Source organism: Miniopterus schreibersii, assembly GCF_964146895.1.
Source record: "Miniopterus schreibersii genome assembly, chromosome: 15".
Lineage (NCBI taxonomy): Eukaryota > Metazoa > Chordata > Mammalia > Chiroptera > Miniopteridae > Miniopterus > Miniopterus schreibersii.
In genome coordinates this window covers 12720529-12740184 of record NC_138115.1, presented here as the reverse complement: position 1 = coordinate 12740184, position 19656 = coordinate 12720529, and the positions used below count along the sequence as shown (strand labels likewise).

At 41.5% G+C, this 19656-nt stretch overlaps 1 protein-coding gene across 4 annotated transcripts in view; it reads right to left on the bottom strand.

Moving 5' to 3' along the window:
* The window catches only part of CFAP20DC (CFAP20 domain containing), a 192758-nt gene that overhangs the window by 51540 nt on the left and 121562 nt on the right, over positions 1-19656 (bottom strand). For all 4 annotated transcript variants that reach the window (XM_081160760.1, XM_081160763.1, XM_081160762.1 and 1 more), the window contains 2 exons: positions 16554-16889; positions 1755-1958 (listed from right to left, as the gene is read on the bottom strand). In XM_081160760.1, coding sequence (XP_081016886.1) covers positions 1755-1958; positions 16554-16889 — 540 coding nt within the window. The remainder of the gene's footprint in view (positions 1-1754; positions 1959-16553; positions 16890-19656) is intronic.

Sequence of the window (19656 nt, the reverse complement as noted above, 5' to 3'; positions counted from 1 at the left end):
TACTCTGTGACAGAATGAGCTTGTTCAGGAGGCCACTGTTCTTTCTTTCTTTTGGTTTAAATGCCTGCTGAGGGATATTTTATAAGAAAGGCAATGTTTCAGTTCCATTGTAAATAGCGTTGGCAAAAATCTGCAGCTTACACTGATGTTTTTAGCTCTGGCTGTTAGGATACTCTGAGTGACCAGTTTTTGCTGGGGGGGTAGATACTCTTTGGCACTAAGGCTGCTCCAGGCATTATGCATGCTTGGCCATTCCATTTAATGAGAGCACAATTAAGGCAGGGTGGGCGAGGGGAAGAGAAAGAACACTAATGAAGACTGAGCAGCACCTCTCCCTACCACACATGCCTCCTTAGAGCCAGTTTGAATCCCTCCTCCATGAAGACCTGCAAGTTCTTTCCGGAGCAGGAATCTCCTTCTGCCGGACACTGGTAGCATTCATATGACAACTGAGTCATGCATGGAGAAGTCACCGGATCGCAGTGGTCAGCAGCTCAGGCTCAGGCGTCAGGCCACGCTAGTCCTGACTCACTGTACTCAGGGCCTCCATTTTCTCACCAGAAAATGGGAACGCACCAGTGCTCACCACACGGGACAGCAGTAAGGAGGAAGTTAGGTAACACCTGCCAGGCCTAGTGCCAGGGCCTCTGAGATTTTCAAGATTTACCAAGATGTAAATCTGGAAAACTGGAAAAAACTGGCTTTAAAATTCAAAAAGAAAACTGTAAAATTAATAAATATTTAATGAAATACTTGATACATAAGTTATCCACTGTCAACTACACTTGAACTCAATCTTTATATATTTTAATACATTATGTAAATATGAAATGAATCAAAGTTACACAATTTTATATTTCCTTTCAAAAGCTTCTGGTAAAAAAGTTACATTTACTGTTGGACGAAAGTGTATTTTGATATGTTTGATCTGATGTTGAACATAGCCTTATGTGTAAATGTTCCTCATGACTAGTAAGGTATTAAACTGTCTCTAGGTGCTTAATAACCGTTGTTATAAAAATGATTTTATTCTTCTGCCTCACAGTATTTCTTGTGCTGTACAGGACTGTTTTGTCGAAGCTTCTGCCCTGTGTTTCCATTAAGCCAGAAGATCCTCGAGGACAGTACTGTGGAGAATGGACAGAGTCAAAACCCTGGGCTCTGCTCTGGGGTCCAACGCCGACCAGGTGTGGAAGGGTGGGCCCAGGATTTAGTTTCTTCACCCAAAAAACAGGAAGACTGGGACCTGCTCCAACTCCTCTGCCATCCTAGTGAGGATGCGGGGACATATTAAAAGTGCTCTACCTGTATGAGCTTATAAATATAAGCCCTGAAGCATCTGCAGCGCCTATCATGGCCGTAGACACAGGGATTCTACAGAAGGGCCTTTTCTGACTCGTATCCAAGTAATATTTAGAATATTTAGTCTCTTCCTCTCTTCATTCATTTAATAAATATCAACCCCTCCTATGTGCCAGGGCCTGTATGAGAAGCTGGGGATGCAATGGGATACATAGAATCTACAGTTAAATTAGTTTCTCTTTTTTTCTTTCGATGTATGGTTTTATACATCAACACACAACGAACATACATTATCTGAGGTTCACTAAGACAATTTAAGAAAAATCAATGCCTCCGCACCTAAAAGGCTCTTTCAGACTGAGCTCTGAGCACTTCTCACAGGGAGTGTGCTCGGGCTGGCCCTGGTTTTCCCAGGCAAGGCGGTCAACGGAAACACAAAGCCCCGGACTCACAGGTGGCAGGCAGGAGTTCCAGGTGGTGGTGTCGTCGCTGCTGGTACTCATGCTGACATTACAGTTGTCGACCTGGGATGCGCTCAGGCCACGGGAAGCCCCGGTGTCCTCCAGATCTTCGCTCTGTTGGCGCCGCAGGCTGGCCAGCATTTGCAACTCGGATTCACTCATCTGGCTGGACTGATAGTTTCTCCAGTCATATTCCTGACCAAGGGAGGAAAAAGTGACAGAGCAAAGGTCACTTGGCCTTTCTGAATTTTACAGGATACCATCCAATGCTGCAGCCTCACCCCTTAGGTGGCTCCCCAGTGGCAGAGGCCACCCCCTCAACATGCCTTCAGAGCATGCCTGCCCTCCTGCCTCGCCTTGTCTCTGCTCCTGACGTGTCAGCCATACTGTGTGCTTCACGAAGATTCCCTAACGCATCGAGCTCACGCCCGCCTTGGTGCCTGTGTCCGTGCGCGTCCACCGGGCCCCGTCCGCGGTCTAACTCCGAGGTGTTTTTTCGGTCTCAAATTATGTTACTACCTTGTGGAAGCCTTTTCTGATAACCACACACTGGGGCAGCTCTTCCACATTACGGGCTCACATAGAGGCTTAAAGTGTTCGTTTTTAGCATCGATCACAACTGCAGTTAGTTGCTGGGCTTGGCCTTCACAGGCGGTCTCTGAGCGCTGCAAAGACTGTCTTACCCCCATGTACTGTCCCTGGGTGATGCTCAGCCAGCATTTGAGGAGTAAGTAAACAAAAACTCAAAGCAGTTTTTTTTTAAAAAAAAGAAAAATCACTTCCCATAAAAATGCCCACCGTACAAGAAAATTGATGAGTTTCATCTTTGTCAAAATTATGAGCAAATACATTCAACGTACAGTAAGATCGAGCATGACTAATGCTGATAAAAGCCATAAAATAAAATTTGACCTTAAGATGGGAACATGTGAGGTATGAAAGCCAGAAAGACCTCACAGCTACAATAAACACTCTTATTGACACGGACTTTACTATACATGCAATCTGTCAGGCACATTTATTCTTTAAAGAATCGTGCTACAAATCTTTAGAGGCTAATGTAAACTTTCTTTCACTGTACAAGGAAGGAATTGACATGTGGAATTTTTAAAACCTTTGCTTTCTTTCTGGCCCAAACCAAATTTGATAACAAATGTTAATTTCAACATTGCTAAAGTGTTAGCATCGTATATATGAGCATTTTGATTTACACCCAGGCCATGCAGTCTCTAATAGGAGAGCTCATGAGTATTTAATATGCCTTGAGAGTTCTTGGGACAAAACAGACATCATGAGAAGATGAACAAAATTTATATTCCAATTTAAAACACTGAAAAGAAAAAAGGGAAATAGAAATAATACAAATTTAAAAGAAATAGTTGGGGGAGCAATAAACACAAGAAGAGATGCTCAGCATCACTGTCATTAGTGAAATATAGATCAACACCACAATGAGATACCACTTCACATGCACTAGGATTGTTATAATACGATAACCAGTGTCGGCAAGCGCATGCAGAAACTGGAATCCCCCAGCGCTGCTGGTGGGAATGTAAGATGTCACTTGACTTTGGGCTCAACAGTGATCAAGTGACTTGTCCTTCTGTCAAGAAATGGAAGGAAATGTTCTAATGTGTCAAGTAGGTATGTGACTTGGGCTTGTCATGGCCAGTGCATGTTTTTACAATGTAAAAGAAAATTTTATTTTCATTTTTATAATTTTTCTTAAGAAAACCTTAATATGTAGTATGAGTAAGCCATCCATTCAATTTATTTATTTAATTCACAAGCCTATACTTAGCCTGAGGTACACCTCAGGTGCTAGGATGGAAAAACAAAAGAGAATGGGGCAGTGGTTAAGCCAGACAGACCCAGCCTGGGCCCTAGTTTTACATTTACCAACTATACACGATTGGGCAAATCACCTAACCCCCTGTGCCTAGTTTCTTCACCTGCAAAATGGAACCATATATATACTCATGGAATTTTTGGTGGGCTAAATAAAATATTGTCTATCAAATGCTTAGCATAGTACCTGACAAACTAAGGGTCTTCAAACTTATGATCTGTACTTTTATCAGAAAGTGTTTGAATGTGTACCTTCTAATATATGGGTATTTATAAATTAAACACATGTACAACTATATAAAAATAGTATGTGTAGTAAAAAAAAACACATAAAAATTGAAATGAAAATGGTTAGGCTTAAAAAAAAAAGAGGAAAATGGTTTAAAAATTTTCTTCCTGAAGCCCAATGGATTGTTTCTGACACATCTTCTAGGGTGAATACAATCCTCTTAGGCCACTGAGTTGGCAATCAATACATATGCTCCCTGTTATTCTTTCCTCCCATTTTCTCTGTCCCCCTCCATCCATCCAGTGTTTCATCCATTCTGTACTATGCTAAGACACACATCTGTCTTCGTGGAGTTCACAGTCTAGACAGGGAGGCATAAGAGTTATTCTAAAATGTACTGTGATCAACGCTACAACAGACACATGTCTAAGAGGTAGCACAGCAGGACTAACTGCCCAGGACAATGACAAAGCCTCACAGAAGTCCACAGTGGCTTTGATAGTAATTCAATTTACTGACAACTGGAGTGAGTGGCCTTCAGAGGGAGTGAACTCTCTCCACCACCGGCAGGGGTGAAGGAGAGGCTGGAATACTGAAGTAATCTGGTACGGTGCAAATGGGTTGATTGGCTGATTCATTAACTTATTCCACAAATACTTACTGAGACCCTATTATGTGCCAGGAACTGTTGGTGCTAAGTTTGCGTAGAACTCTGTGCTTCCATAATTTTATTTCATACAATAGTAATAATGTATTCTGACAACACCCTGGAAGGGGCAGCCAAAAATGAGCTGAGCCAAAGAAGTGACTTTCTCTAGGGTCATGAGTAGAGAGCAACTGGTGGCAGAGACAGGTAATTAACTTAGTCCCCTGATACATTCTTGATTTGCAGTCTCTTAAACCATATCGAAATCACCAGAAAGGCTAAATTATTCATTATGTTTTTTAAAAGGCTTGCAATAAAGTCTTCACATTAAAGTGGACTTCAGCACAAGATGTCATCTAACTAAATTATGCAACTGCTGAGAGGCAAAGTGCTTTATGTAATTCTATCTCTGGAAGGCTCAAAATACTATGTATGACCCAGTTTCATCTCAAAATATCCTTGTAGGAAAGAGGGGAGACTTTTCAATCAGATGTTTTAGGAACAAGGTGATGGGCTCAGGGCTATGTAATTCAGCGGTGCTCAGGTTCCGGGCAAGCCCTTCCGTCGTGAAGCCACTCAAGCCTGTTGTTTCTTCAGACTTCTTAGGCACCTAAGGCAGTGAAGGTGCTAACACAAGTAAGATGTGGCCCCTGCTCTCACAGGCCTTACAGTCTAGTAGGACAAATAAGAGCTATCAAGAAATGAGCATAAAATAAGGTAGCACTTATGAGCTATAGTATTAATAATCAAACAGAACCCCGATAACGACTAAAAGGAAAACTAATAAGCTAATAACGAATCCTGCAAAATCATAAAACGTAACAAACAAAAACAACCGTTCAACAGGATGCACTTCGCCTAATCTCTCTTCTCCAGATTCTAAGACAGATTAGCTTAATGGATCAAACAGCGGCTTACCGAATTTTGTGGGCCTCAGATAGGAACTGTGGGTGACACAAGACTGAAGCCAAAACGAGACATGGCCATGGGTTAATAAGATCAGATGAAGGGCCTCATTCTATCCTACGAGGATGGGAGTGGAATAGAATTGGGAGAAAACTGGGTCGCTCTTCTCATTCCGGAGCCTGTAAGATCTCAGATTCTCCTTCTAAACCAGGTCTGCACTGTGACAGTGCCTGGCACCCGCACATAGGGAACATTCAGTTGCAAAAACTCTTAGTGAAAGGTCTGCCAAGCAATCCCTGACTCTTTGAGCCCTTTCAGGTGACAGCAAGACTCAAAGGGGATGGCGGCCGTTATAACAGAGTAGAATACAAAAGGCGACATGAGGAAAGGGAAATGTACCAAGTAGCCTGGCATTCAGAAAAGAGAGAGGTCACTTACAGGATCAGTCAAGGCGTCAGAAGGAGGCTTAATCAAAATCTCATAAGACCGCTTCACTGCCCAAGTCTTACGAAAAATCTAAGATTCTACCAAAAGATATTCTTAACAGTTCCCGCATGGAGACTACGCAAATGCCCATGAACAGTAGGGTGGACAAATAGTGTGAGAGTCATACAGTGAAACACTATAGGCAATGAAATGAGTGATATATTGAATCTCACAAATAAAATGCTAAGTAAGAAAGTACACATTGGTGAAGCTAGTCTTGGGGGGCAGGGGTAGGCTGTGAGGGGACAGTGCCAGGAAGGGGAAGTGCCAGCTTCTGGGATGCTGGTATTCTCTTTTCTGATTGGGTGATGGTCACATGGGCTTGTTCAGTTAGTGAAACTTCATCAAAGTATATGTTTACGATATGCATACTTCTCCACGACCAACGAGAGCATAAAAGTCTAGGACTCAAAAAAGAGTTCCTGAAAAGTGGTTAGTTGTTAATCATTGGCGCTTACTCTGGACTGACTCAGTGGGGGAAAAACACATTTTGTAAATGTGGTTGGAGAGTCAGTATCACTGGTAGTTTAAGTTTGTATTTATTATTAAGAGTTTTGAAACTGTAATTAGAAAGTTTTAGAAGTTTTTTTGAAGCCCAGAATGACAGCAAGAAAAGTAGAAGTCCATTTTCCGAAGCTAATTTTAAACTTTAATTGGCATTTAATTTGAAGATTAATGTCCTCTCTATTGCTATTTGCAGACAGTGTTTAATTTCTACACTGACATTTTAAATAATGGCTGCTGGTAAATTCATGTTCCAGGGCGACTCATTGCCAACTAGCACTCCATGAAGACCTGTTTCAACTCCTGAGCTACGCACCCCACACAAGAGTTTGTCCTGATTCACTGGGGATGCAGGTCCACCAACAATAAGAATGAAGAGAAGACAGAAACCACAGCATGAACTGTAAGTGACACATACTTGAGGCCATAACTCACTCACAATATATGGTAGCTTTCAGCATGTGTTTCTCCTGGCAGAGAGGTAAATCAAAACTTAAAGACCAAGCCACAGTACAACTTGAAAACCTTTGCTAAATTTAAGGGATGGAATTTACACGGCATAAATCAGGAGTCAGGCTGTTAGAGAGAACCAACTGGTTGGAATGTAGATCATGTTTTATGTCAGTGCCATTCGTGGGACCTAGGCTCACCCAGCTCCAGTGCCAGATATCTCTCACAAACATTTCCACTGGAGGCCTGACACTCACAACCCCTGACTCAGTCCATACTTCACTATCTATGCACACTGAGCTCTTAAGAATGTCTCAGGTAGAGAATTCTTGGGTAATTAAATCCAAATAGTGGCAAAATTCCTTACAAAGAGAACTTTTTATCTCATATATGTGGGTCTCTCTTTTTTGGGGGAGACAAGAAAGGATTTTTCTTTAAAAAGATTTTTATATTGATATGCTATATTTGTATAGACTACCCTTTTAATCTGTGACCTAAATAGAAATAAACATACCTCCATACATCTAGCCTTGGTAGTCGGCATGCTAATTTTCAGCAAGGATTCTGACAAATATAGCTGAACTCTTCTTATTAACCTAAAAGGGAGTTGATAAACAATTTGTATTTTTCCAGCACCTATTTTCTGAGTTCAAAATACTCCCTGAGTTTAATAATAAACCACAGACTGGAAGGAAGCTAGTAAAATCGAACTGAACAGGTTTTATACTATATTCAAGGATATGCCCCCTACAAGGTGACTATAGCCTTGTACATGGGTCAAGCACAGTAGCCGTTTAATAAAAGGTAGTTTAAAATATTCTTTAAAGAGCCTGGAGGAAACCAATTTCTGAGACTTCTCATAGAAATGAAGGTAGCAGAGGCAAGCCAGCTGGCGCGCTGGAGTGGGAAGATGGTAACCCTGAGCCTGGGCTGTTTGAGTCTGGCTGTGACACAGCGACGACAGGCCGACCCACACCTGCGCTGCTTCTGCGCACTAAACACTGCAGAGCTCCACGTGGAAACAGAAGTGAAGTTGCCACACGATCACAGAATTTGATCAGTGGCCTTCAATTCAGGGGTTGGGGGCGGGAGGGTATCCAGTGTGGCCCAAAAAAAACCACCACTGGCTTTTCTGGCCCAAACTCCCGGGTTTGACACTGCGCCGTCACTCCCTAGAGGTGACAAGCTAAGGCTCTCTGCTCCCCGTCTGTCTGTCAAGCAGGAACAGGGAAGGCGCTTGTGGAGACCACAGATACAGCGAGGGGCACTCTGTACAGGGCAAGTACCCCAGGTCCTTGAAGTCACACATAGATTCTTAATCAAAGGCCGCGATCTCAATGTGTTTAGCAAATAGCCTAGCGCCTGCTACGTAAGGATGCAAGCATGACTGGCTCCTATTTAAAATCAGGACACCAAGACACCAAAGAAGGCGGGTTTCTTCAATAACACCTGACTAGTAGGAGACATTAGGACACTGGAGAACTGACAGAGAATGTCAGAGTGTGCTGACGAAACCACCAATGCACTTTCATTGATTCACACTTCAGATCGTCTCTTAATTTTTGTGAAGTCTTTCTATCCACAATTTCTGAAACGAATGAGGAGAAACTGCCCCTCATTAGAGTAACTGGCCCATTGCTTGCATACTTGGCTGCTCAGAAATAGAGATATCAAAATGTCCTGGTGACATCTGCAATTCCATATCATCAGCCAAATTTTGGACCATAATTCCATTTGAAATTATCTTAACATTTTGCCTTGGCCAGCAACGACCTTAGACACTAGGTACAAAGAAAGTGAAAGGAACAAGCCGCTTGGTAGCATCAGCAGGCGTTTGGGTTGAAAAATATTTAAAAAGAAAGCAGAAGTCTAGGAGCAAGTTCTACCTGGGAAATTTCTATCCTTAATGCAAATACTTTTACTGGTAGCACAAATGTTATTTAATCTCCAAATTCTATAGCTTCAGCAGTATGCCCAGCAGTACACAGACAGATAAAACTGAGATAATGGCCTTGTTTTTCAGAGAAAAGGAAAGAGTGCAGTTTTGAGAAAACATCAAATATCAGACTCTTTTCCAAACCTATCAATTGGTAGACCAACTGGTGTCCAATTTATTAAACAAAACATTCTTACCATGGTTATTATTATGGTTTATAAAATAAATGCTGCTAGTCCTGCCCAAGTTCAATTCCCTCTACCAACCCTGCAGCTACCCATCTACAACTGCGCTCCGGGAACATGGTAGGCACACAGGAGGGCGGCCTCTGGGGAGTGACTGGAGAGACAGCATGTCCTATTTCTAAATATTTTTCTCTCTTCAATGTACTCCTGAGGAAGTATCAACGTGTAACCTGGCAGAACTGACCCATTAATTCACTCTGACATTAGCACTGGCTTCAACTATAAACAGAGACGCAGCACACTTACTGGACAGCACCTAGAACTGGTTTCTGGAGTCTTATTGCCTTTGAAAAGGTTTCATTTGCTTCAGCCTGCTAGCTATACTGGTTATATCTCTAACTACTCAGGAATAGGTAGCAGAAAATATCCTGTCGGATTATGGGCTGAGTGTTCTACATGTACTATCTCATTTAACACAACCCTATGGAATAAATATTATTTTCTCCAAGTTTATAGAGAAGGTAACTGAGGCTTAAAGCGGTTAAGAAGCGTGTCCAAGGTCACGTAAGAAGAAGCGAACCAGGGCTCAGATCCAGGCCTGTCTGACCTGAGCTGGTGCTCTGAGCCATGGAGCCCACTGCTCTTGAGTTCTCGGTTTTGAAGAGTGAAAATGAAGATCCATGACACAGAGCCCTGTTTGGGGCAGGCCCTGGGTGGCAAAGGGGAGGGCTACACACCAGGTGGCCCAGGGCAGGTGAGGCCAGCGGTGCCGGCGGTGGGAGCTGCTGAAGGAGGGACAGCCACCCCTAAGTGAACCTGCACAGGCAGGCAGGGCAAAGAGCATAAGTCTAATGCACGGGGCAACCTCACCCCACGCAGGTGTTTCGCAACAATGCGGTATCGTTGGGGCTGTAGCCGGGGGTCAGGAAGACATTATGAATTCTTCAAACCATGGAGTATTGTTGGACTGACAGATGCAAAGGCACACTTGAGTGGCAAATTCAAAGATAGACAGATGGCTTCCCTTTGAACAAAGAGTATTATATTCCCTAGAAAATGCAGAACTTTATATGATGGAACAATGCTTTAAAAATCCTAAAAAAATTTACACATTCACTTTTCTCTAACTTTGTAGAGCACCAATTGCATAGAAGAGTAAAGTTTTCTTACTTTTAAAAAATATGATGCTAAATACGCCCTGCTCCAACACTGGGCTCAAGCTCCTCAGGAAGGCAGCACAACTCACCCTTCTTCATAAGCCAACGTAAACTGCGTGGCAATTCATGGAAAATGTTTTCTCACATTATCCCACGGCCTAGAATATCTTTAAAAGTGTCCTTCTGTAATTCAGTTTTGATTAAAAAATGGAAATGTGAAAATTAAAAGTTACATATGAATCATTTTACAATTTTTTTCCTATAAAAAGTCACATTTTTTTTTTCTTTCCCAAAGAGAATACCTAGATCTGTAACTGGGAACTTACTCTTTCATTATGAAAATAACCATTCTTCAATAAGCTCAAACTTTTTCTGGAGCCACAAAGCCTGTCATATATAACTTTTTTTGTTTGTTTGTTTAAAGATGCACATAATGACATTTGTAGGTTTACAATGATTCATTCAAAATTGTTTGAATGCAATTATATATATGGAAATTTTAACTACCAGCTATCTAAATTGTTGCAATATTACCCAGAGGGCTGAACTTTTTTCTTAATTAAAAATATCTGAACTCTATTAAAATATGAATAAAACACTGCAAGGAAGGATTTACCAAGCAGCCAGCAAATCAATTTCAGTAAGCAGTCCTTAAGAACTACTAGCACCGCCCAGTCGGGCGTGGCTCAGCGACTGCGCATCGACCTAGGAACCAGGAGATGGAGGTTCAATTCCCCGGCAGGGCGCTTGCCCAGGTTTTGGGCTTGACCCCAGTTGGGGGCCTGCAGGAGGCAGCTGATCAATGACGACTCTCATCGTTGATGTTTCTATCTCTCTTCCTCTCTCTGAAATCAATCAAGATATATTAAAAAAATTAAAAAAATTACTAGTACCCTTCTGTAACGGGATTAGAAAGACAGTTGTCCTGTACCTTTTGTTTTTTTTTAAAGAGCCTTTAATTTTCCTTTGTCATGAAGGTGCTTCATGTTGGCACATCGCAGGAGCTCAGGTTTTCAGTGGGGTGTCCACTTACAATTCCTGATTGCAGCACCTCCGATGGCTAAGTGGACGGTTCAGATCTGCCCGCAGTGATCCGCAGCCCAGTGAATGACATGACCATCCATCTGCCTGGTTGCTCGAGTTCCAAACCTAATGTCATCCTCGATTCCTCCTGTTTCCTCTTCCCTATACCCTGTCAGTCCTGCCTCTCGGATATGCCAGTAATCTGCCACTTCTCTGCATCTCCACTCTGAACGGCCAGAGAGATGCCTCAGCAGCTCCCCCGCTTCTGTTTCTGCCCTGTTGCATCCATTCTTGACACAGCTGGAGGAAACTTTTTGAATGTAAATGCCACTGCTTGCCTGAGGCCACCCTCCTCACCTTCTGTGATCTGGGCTCTGCTTACTCTCTGGCTCACCCTCTCCTACTTTCTCCCTGCCCGTGCGTCCCAGCTAATGGGCCTACTTTATTCCTCAAAAATATCCATTTCCGGAGCTCTCTACCCACTGTTCCTGACACCGAAAGCACTAGCCTCAGGTTCTTTGCGTAGCTGGATTCTTCTTAAATTAACATCTCCACTCAAATGTTACCTATCCAGTTAGATAACACCTAAAGTACCACCATTCTGCCCAACGCTGTCACTTCATTACATCACCCTGGTTTTATCTTCCTGCACCTTTATCATAGCTTACAATCATTTTATGCACTTGCTTGCTATTGCTGTATCTCCCAACAGAGAGAAGCCCCCTGAGGAGAGGGGCCTTATCTGTCTTGGTCAGTGGATCTCTAGCACCTGGGAGGACGTCTGGCCTGACAGGCGTTCACAGAAGAGGAGATTCTCTTACTTATCTCAGAAGTAGGCGCAGAATAGCTGTATCCCACCACCTGGAGTCCTTTATTTTGGAGACTCAGCTTAGGTGGCAGAAACCACCATCCATGTGCCAGTGCTCTACATAAAGGGACTACAGTGCCAGCCAGCCAAGGTCATTTCACACCTGCATTCATTTTAGTATCAGATGGACTTCTAGTCCCAGGATAACTCTCAACAGTTTCTTCTTGCATCAGTACATTTCCTATGAGTCATACCAGTAGAATCCTTGTAGGCCTTGCCGACTGAGCTCATCATGTCTGTGTTAGAAGTCAGTTCTGGGGCCACACTAGTCAAAGTATTAAGTCTTAAATATCTTGAAAGAAAGAAAAGTTTTCCATTCAAATTAAATCCATTTGTGGAGGCAGTCAGGTAAGAAAAAGAAATAAAAGATCCAGATTGGAAAGAAAGTAGAACTATATTTGCAACAACATGATCTTATATATAGAAAATCTTAAGGAATCACAAAAACACGGTTAGAACTAATGTTCAGCAAGGCAGCAAGATACAAAATCAATAGAAAAATCAATTGTATTACTACACACTAGCAATGAACAAGACAAAAGTGAAATTAAGAAAACAATTCCATTTACAATAGCATCAAAAAAGAATGAGATACTTAAGAATAAATTTTACAGAAAGAAGTGCAAGACTTGTACAATGAAAACTACAAAACATTGTTGAAAGAAATTAAAGACCCAAATGCACAGAAAAACATCCCAAGAATTGGAAGGCTTACTACCATTAAGATGGCAATATTCTCCAGATTCCAGCTGCCTTTTTTTTTTTTTTTTTTGGCAGAAGTTGACAAGCTGATCCCCAAATTCATATGGAAATGCTTGCAAGGGACAGAGCATAGCAAAATCAGTCAAGAAAAGAAAGAATAAGTTGGAGGACCCATACTTCCTGATTGCAAAGCCTACTACAAAACTGGAGTAATCAAGACAGTGTGCTACTGCATGAGGACAGACACACAGATCGACAGAGTAGAACTGAGAGGCAAGAAATAAACTCTGACATGTATAGTCAACAGATTTTCAAAAAGGGTGGCAAGACAATTCAATAAAAAAAAAGAAAGTCTTTCAACCAATGTTGCTGCCACAACTGGATATACATATGCAAAACAATGTCGTTGAACTTTCAAACATATATAAAAATTAATTCAAAATGGATCATAGGACTAAATTTAAGAGCTAAAACTATAAAACTCTGAGAAAAAAACATGGGAGTAAATGTTCATGACCTTGGATTAGGCAAGGATATCTTACTTATAATACCAAAAGCACAAACAACAGAAATAATAAAACCAGACAAACTTGACTTCATCAAAATTAAACACTTCTGTGCTTCAAAGGATACCATCAAAAAAGGAAAAGACAATTTACAGAATGGAAAAAAATATTTGTATATCATGTAACTGACAAGAAACTTGTATCCAAACTCTTACAACTGAACAATAAAAAGACAAATAATCCAACTTAAAAATAGGCAAAGGATTTGAACAGGCATTTCTCCAAAGGAGATATATAAATGGCTAATAGGCACATGAAACGATGCTCAGCATCTTTAGCCATCAGGGAAATGCAAACCACAAGCACAGTGAGATACCATACCATAGGATGGCTTAAACAAAAAAGCCAGACAATAAGAAGTATTGCCCAGGATATGGAGAACTGGACGCCCCAACTCTCATTGCTGGTGGGGATATAAGACGGCACAGCCATTTTGGAAAACAGTTTGGCAGTTTCTCAAAAGTTAAATGTTAAGTTCCTTATGGACCAGCAATTCTACTCCTAGGTATGTACCAAGAGTTACTAACACATATGTCCACACAAGAACTTGCACGTGAGTGTTCACAGCAGCATCATCCATAATAGCTCGGAGGGGAGACAACTAATGCGTATCAGCTGATAAATGAATAAGCCAATATGGCATATCCCAATAATGAATTATTATTCAGGATATAAAAAGGAATATCCTGCTACCACATGGTTGAACCTTGAAAACATGAAGCTAAGTGAACGAAGTCAGACACAAGGCCACATACTGTATGATTTCACTTACATGAAATGTCGAGAAAAGGCAACTCCACAGGTACAAAAAGTAGACTGGCGGTTTCCAGGAGTTTAGGGGGACAGGGGGAATGGGGAGTGACAGTGAATGAGTACTGAAGTGTGTCTGGGGTGAAAATGATTTAAAATTAGATAGCAGTGATGGTTGCACAACTTTGTGGATATACTAAAAAAAGGCTGAATTCTGTACTGTGCAAATCGAATCTCGGTAAGGTAGTCATTAAAAAGTCACCCCTATGGGTTTCTGGGACCTGGGAAAATCCCTCTGTGCAGTTAGCACACACACAACACACTTTAGAGGACACGTTTCCACAGATTCTTACCCGCAAACATCAGGTGGAAAGTGGCGCTCATTAGAACCCTTTCACTATGACCACAAACCTCCTTCCAAATGGTGTCTCTGGAAGAACACTCCACTATCACTGTGAATTCACTCTGGAGTGGGGCAGACTGCCGAGGCTCCAATAATTTTATATCCTATTAAACTGAGGTGATCACATCCACAAATTGAGCCATAGATTGTAGCAATCATGTGGGTTGCTAGAGATCAAATTTTATTAGTCTGAATTTTGACCCTGAGGTCAAAGCTCTCTGCACAAATGGGAAGCAATGCCTCTGGGCCTTTATCCCCTCAGCAGAGACCAAGCTCCTCTCCCTCTCATCCCTCTGAAGCCACTGCTCTGTCAGTGTCCTTGGCTGTAAAATGGATTAGTACCAGCTTAGAGGGCTCTGTGCAGAGCAGACATGGGTTAGGCTTGCGCTGTGAAGCCTGCAATGAGCAGCTATAAGGAGGGTCTCCTGGAAACTCTCTTATCCTAAAAGCTTCTTAAATGAAGAGAATGGGTGAGGGAAAGTCCCCTGCTCTCTCTCCTCTCATTATTCATCACTATTATCAGAGGGCACAATTTTTTAGGCAGTGGACTTTGCTGAGTGGCCAGGTACTTAAAGTCCATTTGTGCCTGAAGTTCCCAAGCTGATTTTGATGCTCTGGTTTTATTTCTAAAGGAAGATAAAAAAAATGGAAATAAACAATCTTTTGGGTACATAGGATGACAGATATGACCTAATGGAAGGTCAAGGCAAAGAAATTAGGAGAAGGTAGAGTGGAATGCTTCTCCTAGACCTACTCTGGTTCTGTTTCTGGCAGCCCAACATTGTAGAATAAATCTGTAAGCTTAGTTTATTGGCTGCATTCCAATTATTAGCACAACCAAAGGAAAAAATGACAGGACAACATCATTTGTTTTAGAAATATTTTCAAAATGAAAAACATGCAAAAACATTATTGACCACTTTTATCCTAAATCGCCATAAAACAAATCCATTTTCATCAGGTTATGCGATTTACTATTTTCTTACATGCACATATACACATATGCACACAAGCATGAGGAATAAAGAGAGGAAAATACATTTGTTTTCTTCTTGGATGTTTCTTAAAGAGAGACCATTGCTTTTATGTCCTAGCACATGCTCATGCAAAACAGTACGGTGGACACAGCCAGTGGTTCTAGACTTGGAAAATTTAGGTTCGAGCTGTGACTCCCGAGCCAACTGTTGTCCTGGAGCAAACTACAACTGCTCCGAACTGCAGTCTGCTCATCGGAGAAAAGGAGATGATAGCCTCTACCTCCCAGGGTCATCATGAGGATTAAATGAGATACTTCATGGAAGAAGGCTTGGCACAATCACTCACACGCACTAAATGTTTAAGAAATATCAGCTATTTCTATTTTGTTGCTGCTGATGAATGTGTCTGTTACCCATGCTAGGTAACAATAAATCCACTCTAAATTGCTTAGAAGATAATTGAACCAAAGTTTTACATTGGAACACATGTAGAATACTCAGGACGTGACAAATGAAGACAATCTCTAATGTTCAATCTCTAATGAATATAGGTGTCATTTGTCCCCCATAGCTCTGGTTCCTAAGCGCAGCTAAGGGGGAAGTGAAGTAAGCAAAGGACTCACACAGGAAGAAAAAAATCAACCTGATGTGAATGTAGCCACCCAACTAGCCTAGGGATTTATTCCACGATGCTGCTTTACTGTTAACCTTCCCTCACACCATGTATTATTTGGGGAACTGCTGCAAAGAGACCAGAAGTGAATAGAATAATGGTGCTTTTATAGCTCCTAATGTACATTGTTATTGAAAATCTGTCAATTTTACTGGCAAGCCTTTGGCTCAAAAATAAGATCTTCATTTATAATTTGCAAGCAGTGATGACTAAAATAATGAGAAGTAACTGGGAAATAAAAAAAATAACTATTACGATAATTATCTCATTAAAAACACGAGGCATTCTATTATCGTTGGGATGTGCGATACTCTTTAACAGCTGCTGTTACTGAGCTAAAACACATCTGAATAGGAAAGAAAATACATTACTGATCACCCAAATGATGACAAATGGATGCTGCTGCGAATGAGCGCGAAGCGGGACAGAACAGTGGCAGCGAGATGCACTGGCCGCCCGGGAGCCGGGCCGAGCCACTCACCGGGACTGCGGGACCCGGCCTCTGCGTCGCTGACATGTCCTTCAGGGAGGCTGGCACTCGGGCTGGGGGGTCCTCTGCCTTGGCAACGGGGTCTGGAGCTTCCTGAGAGGATTCGCTCCTTCTTCCAGGGGGAGACATGCACGGCGCAGGCACCAGGCTCGATGGGCAGCTGTTGTCCCCTCTCCGCGGCGCCGAGGAGCTCTGGCTGTGTGGGGCCGCGGCCCCCGCGTGGGCGCCTTGCAGGTATTCCTTCCCCGCGGTGCTCCCTGACGGTAGCCGAGTTAGCCCTGAAGGACTAGCTGTTGGGCCCGGAGAAGCCTGGTCACTGTGGCTACCCTGCAAAGGGAACAAAGTGCAAATCATTTTGAGCCGAAATGTACGACGAATAAGTTACTGATTAAAAAGTTCATATATTCTATGAATAAACCAAAATATATACATATATTTTATTTTATTCTGCAATAAAAAATATGGCCCGGCCGTCATGGCCCAGTGGTTGAGCATAGACCTAGGATCCAGGAGATCGCGGTTCAATTCCCAGTCAGGGCACATGCCCAGGTTGAGGGCTTGATCCCCAGTAGAGGGCGTGCAGGAGGCAGCTGATCAATGACTCATCATTGATGTTTCTCTATCTCTCTCCCACTCCCTTTCTTTCTCTGAAATCAATGAAGACACATATATATATATATATTTAAAAAAAAAAAAAGAGTTTCCAGACAAGAACCAGTATTACATGAAATGTTAAAGGTTCTTCAAGAAGAAGAAAAATATATGAATAACAGAATGTCAATGACTATATTTCAACAATTCCTTTAAATGTAAATGGGTTAAATGCTCCAATGAAAAGACAAAAGGTGGCTGAATGGATAACAAAAGGCCCTCACATGTGCTGCCTACGTGTCAGGTGAAAAGACACACAGATTAAAAGTAAAGGGATGGGAGGAGCTATTTCCTGCAAAGGGAAACAAACAAACAAATGAAAAGCTGGGAAGCTGGAGTAGCAACGCGCATAACCAGATGAAACAGACTTTAAAACAAAGGCTATAAGAAGAGACACAGAAGGACCCAGCAATTCCACTTCTGGGTATTTATTGGAATAATCCCAAAACAATTTGAAAAGATACATGGATCCACATGTTCACTGCAGCATTATTTACATTAGCCAAGATATGGAAGCAGTCTAAGTGTCCACCGATAGATGGCTGGAAGTATACAATGGAATATTACTCAGCCACAAAGGAAAATAAAATGTTGCCATCTGCAACAACATGGATGGACCTAGGGGGTATTATGCTAAGGGAATGAAGTCAGACAGAGAAAGGCAAACACCATAGGATTTCGCTTGTATATGGAATCTAAAGAACAAAATAAACAAACAAAACAGAAACAAACTCATAGATACAAAGAACGTTTTTTTAAAAAATATATCTTTATTGATTTCAGAGAGAGGGGGAGAGGGAGATAGAAACATCAATGACGAGAGAGTCAGTGATCGAGCCCGCAACCCGGGCATGTGCCCTGACCGGGAATCGAACCCCGATCGCCTGGATCCTAGGTCGACGCTCAACTGCTGAGCCACGCCCGGCCGGGCACAAAGAACATTTTGATGGTTGCCAGATGGGAAAGGGGTTCGAGGGCTGGGTGAAAAGGGAAGGGATTAAGAAGTACAAACTGGTAGTTACGAAACAGTCATGGAGATGTAAAGTACAGCAGAGGGAAGAGAGTCAACAGTACTATAAAAACTATGTGTGGTGTCAAATGGGCACTAGATTTATTGGGATGATCACTTTGTAAAGTTATAGAAATGTCTCATCATTGACTTGAAGCTAATATAATATTGTATGTCAAATGTAATTGAAAAATAAAAAAATATTAAAAAATAAATAAAGAAGATCAGGTCTTTTTGGAAAAAAAAAAGAGTGACTAAAAACGCCCACGTAGAGATATAAATCATTTGCTAAGATGCCCAGCTATGTTTGCCTCTGGTCTGAGTAAGGCATATATTTTTTTTTTAAACCACTGAGTAACAAGAGAACATTAAACAATAGTCACTAAAATATATTCATTCCAAAGAATGTCTAACAAGTGGAGGTTTTGTAGGAAGTTACCTAAAACATCTAAGAATTGTATACTTTGATTTCCTCATAAGCTAACTCCATGGGAAGAGAAAGAACTAGAACTTATGGTATTTAGCATATTTAAGCAGGGAAATGCTACTCTAAAAACAAGTAGATGCAAGTATTTTTGTCTTATGTTATTATTCCAGGGCAGTTTCATTGTTTAAGAGTGGTGGATAAAAGAACGTGTTTGGTGAAATAGTTTTATTACATGAAAATTTCCATTATAAAAAGCATTTTTTCCCCTACAAGATATAAACCTCATTAAATATAATTATTGGGAAAGCTGAAAGTGAAAGCTAGAATTTTACTACTGTATAGTCCTGGGATTACCTCTAGGAAAGCAAAAATTTTAATTTTTAAAATTTGAGAAAGGGATTAAAAACATAAAATCAATGGCCACAAAAGTAAATAATGGAAACACAAAATATATTACTATTTTAATTGGTAGATTTTCTGCTATAAAGTAAATTTAAAGGAAAAAAAACACAAAAAACACTAATGTGATCATTGCTGATACTTGCCATGGTAGATTTTTCCAATTTGTCTTGTCTACTTAAATATATAATAAATAAATGGATGTTAAAATGATAAACTTAGAACAAAAAATATCAATAAAAACAGAGTACATTTTAAAGATGCTACTTGATGTCTGAAAACGTGTATCTTACATTCGGCTTCAATAAGCTATTTTCCCCAGCCTTCCATTTACTGCCACGCAGAATCCATCAAACACCCAGTTACTTCTGAAGCTTGGCATTTTAAAACAAAATATTTGAGCGACTGATTAAACTGTTTAGTTTCTTCCTGAACGTTTGGCCACCATACACCCTCAACACACAGATCACTGCCTAAGGTGGAATCTCCCTCCGGAGGAAGTGGGCGAAGAAAGGTGAGAGCCCGCGACAGGCGGGGCACGGGGCGGGAGAGGGCTTGATAACCCTCCCCCTGGAAGCGGCCCCCCTGCCCGCGCGTTTCCCACTGGT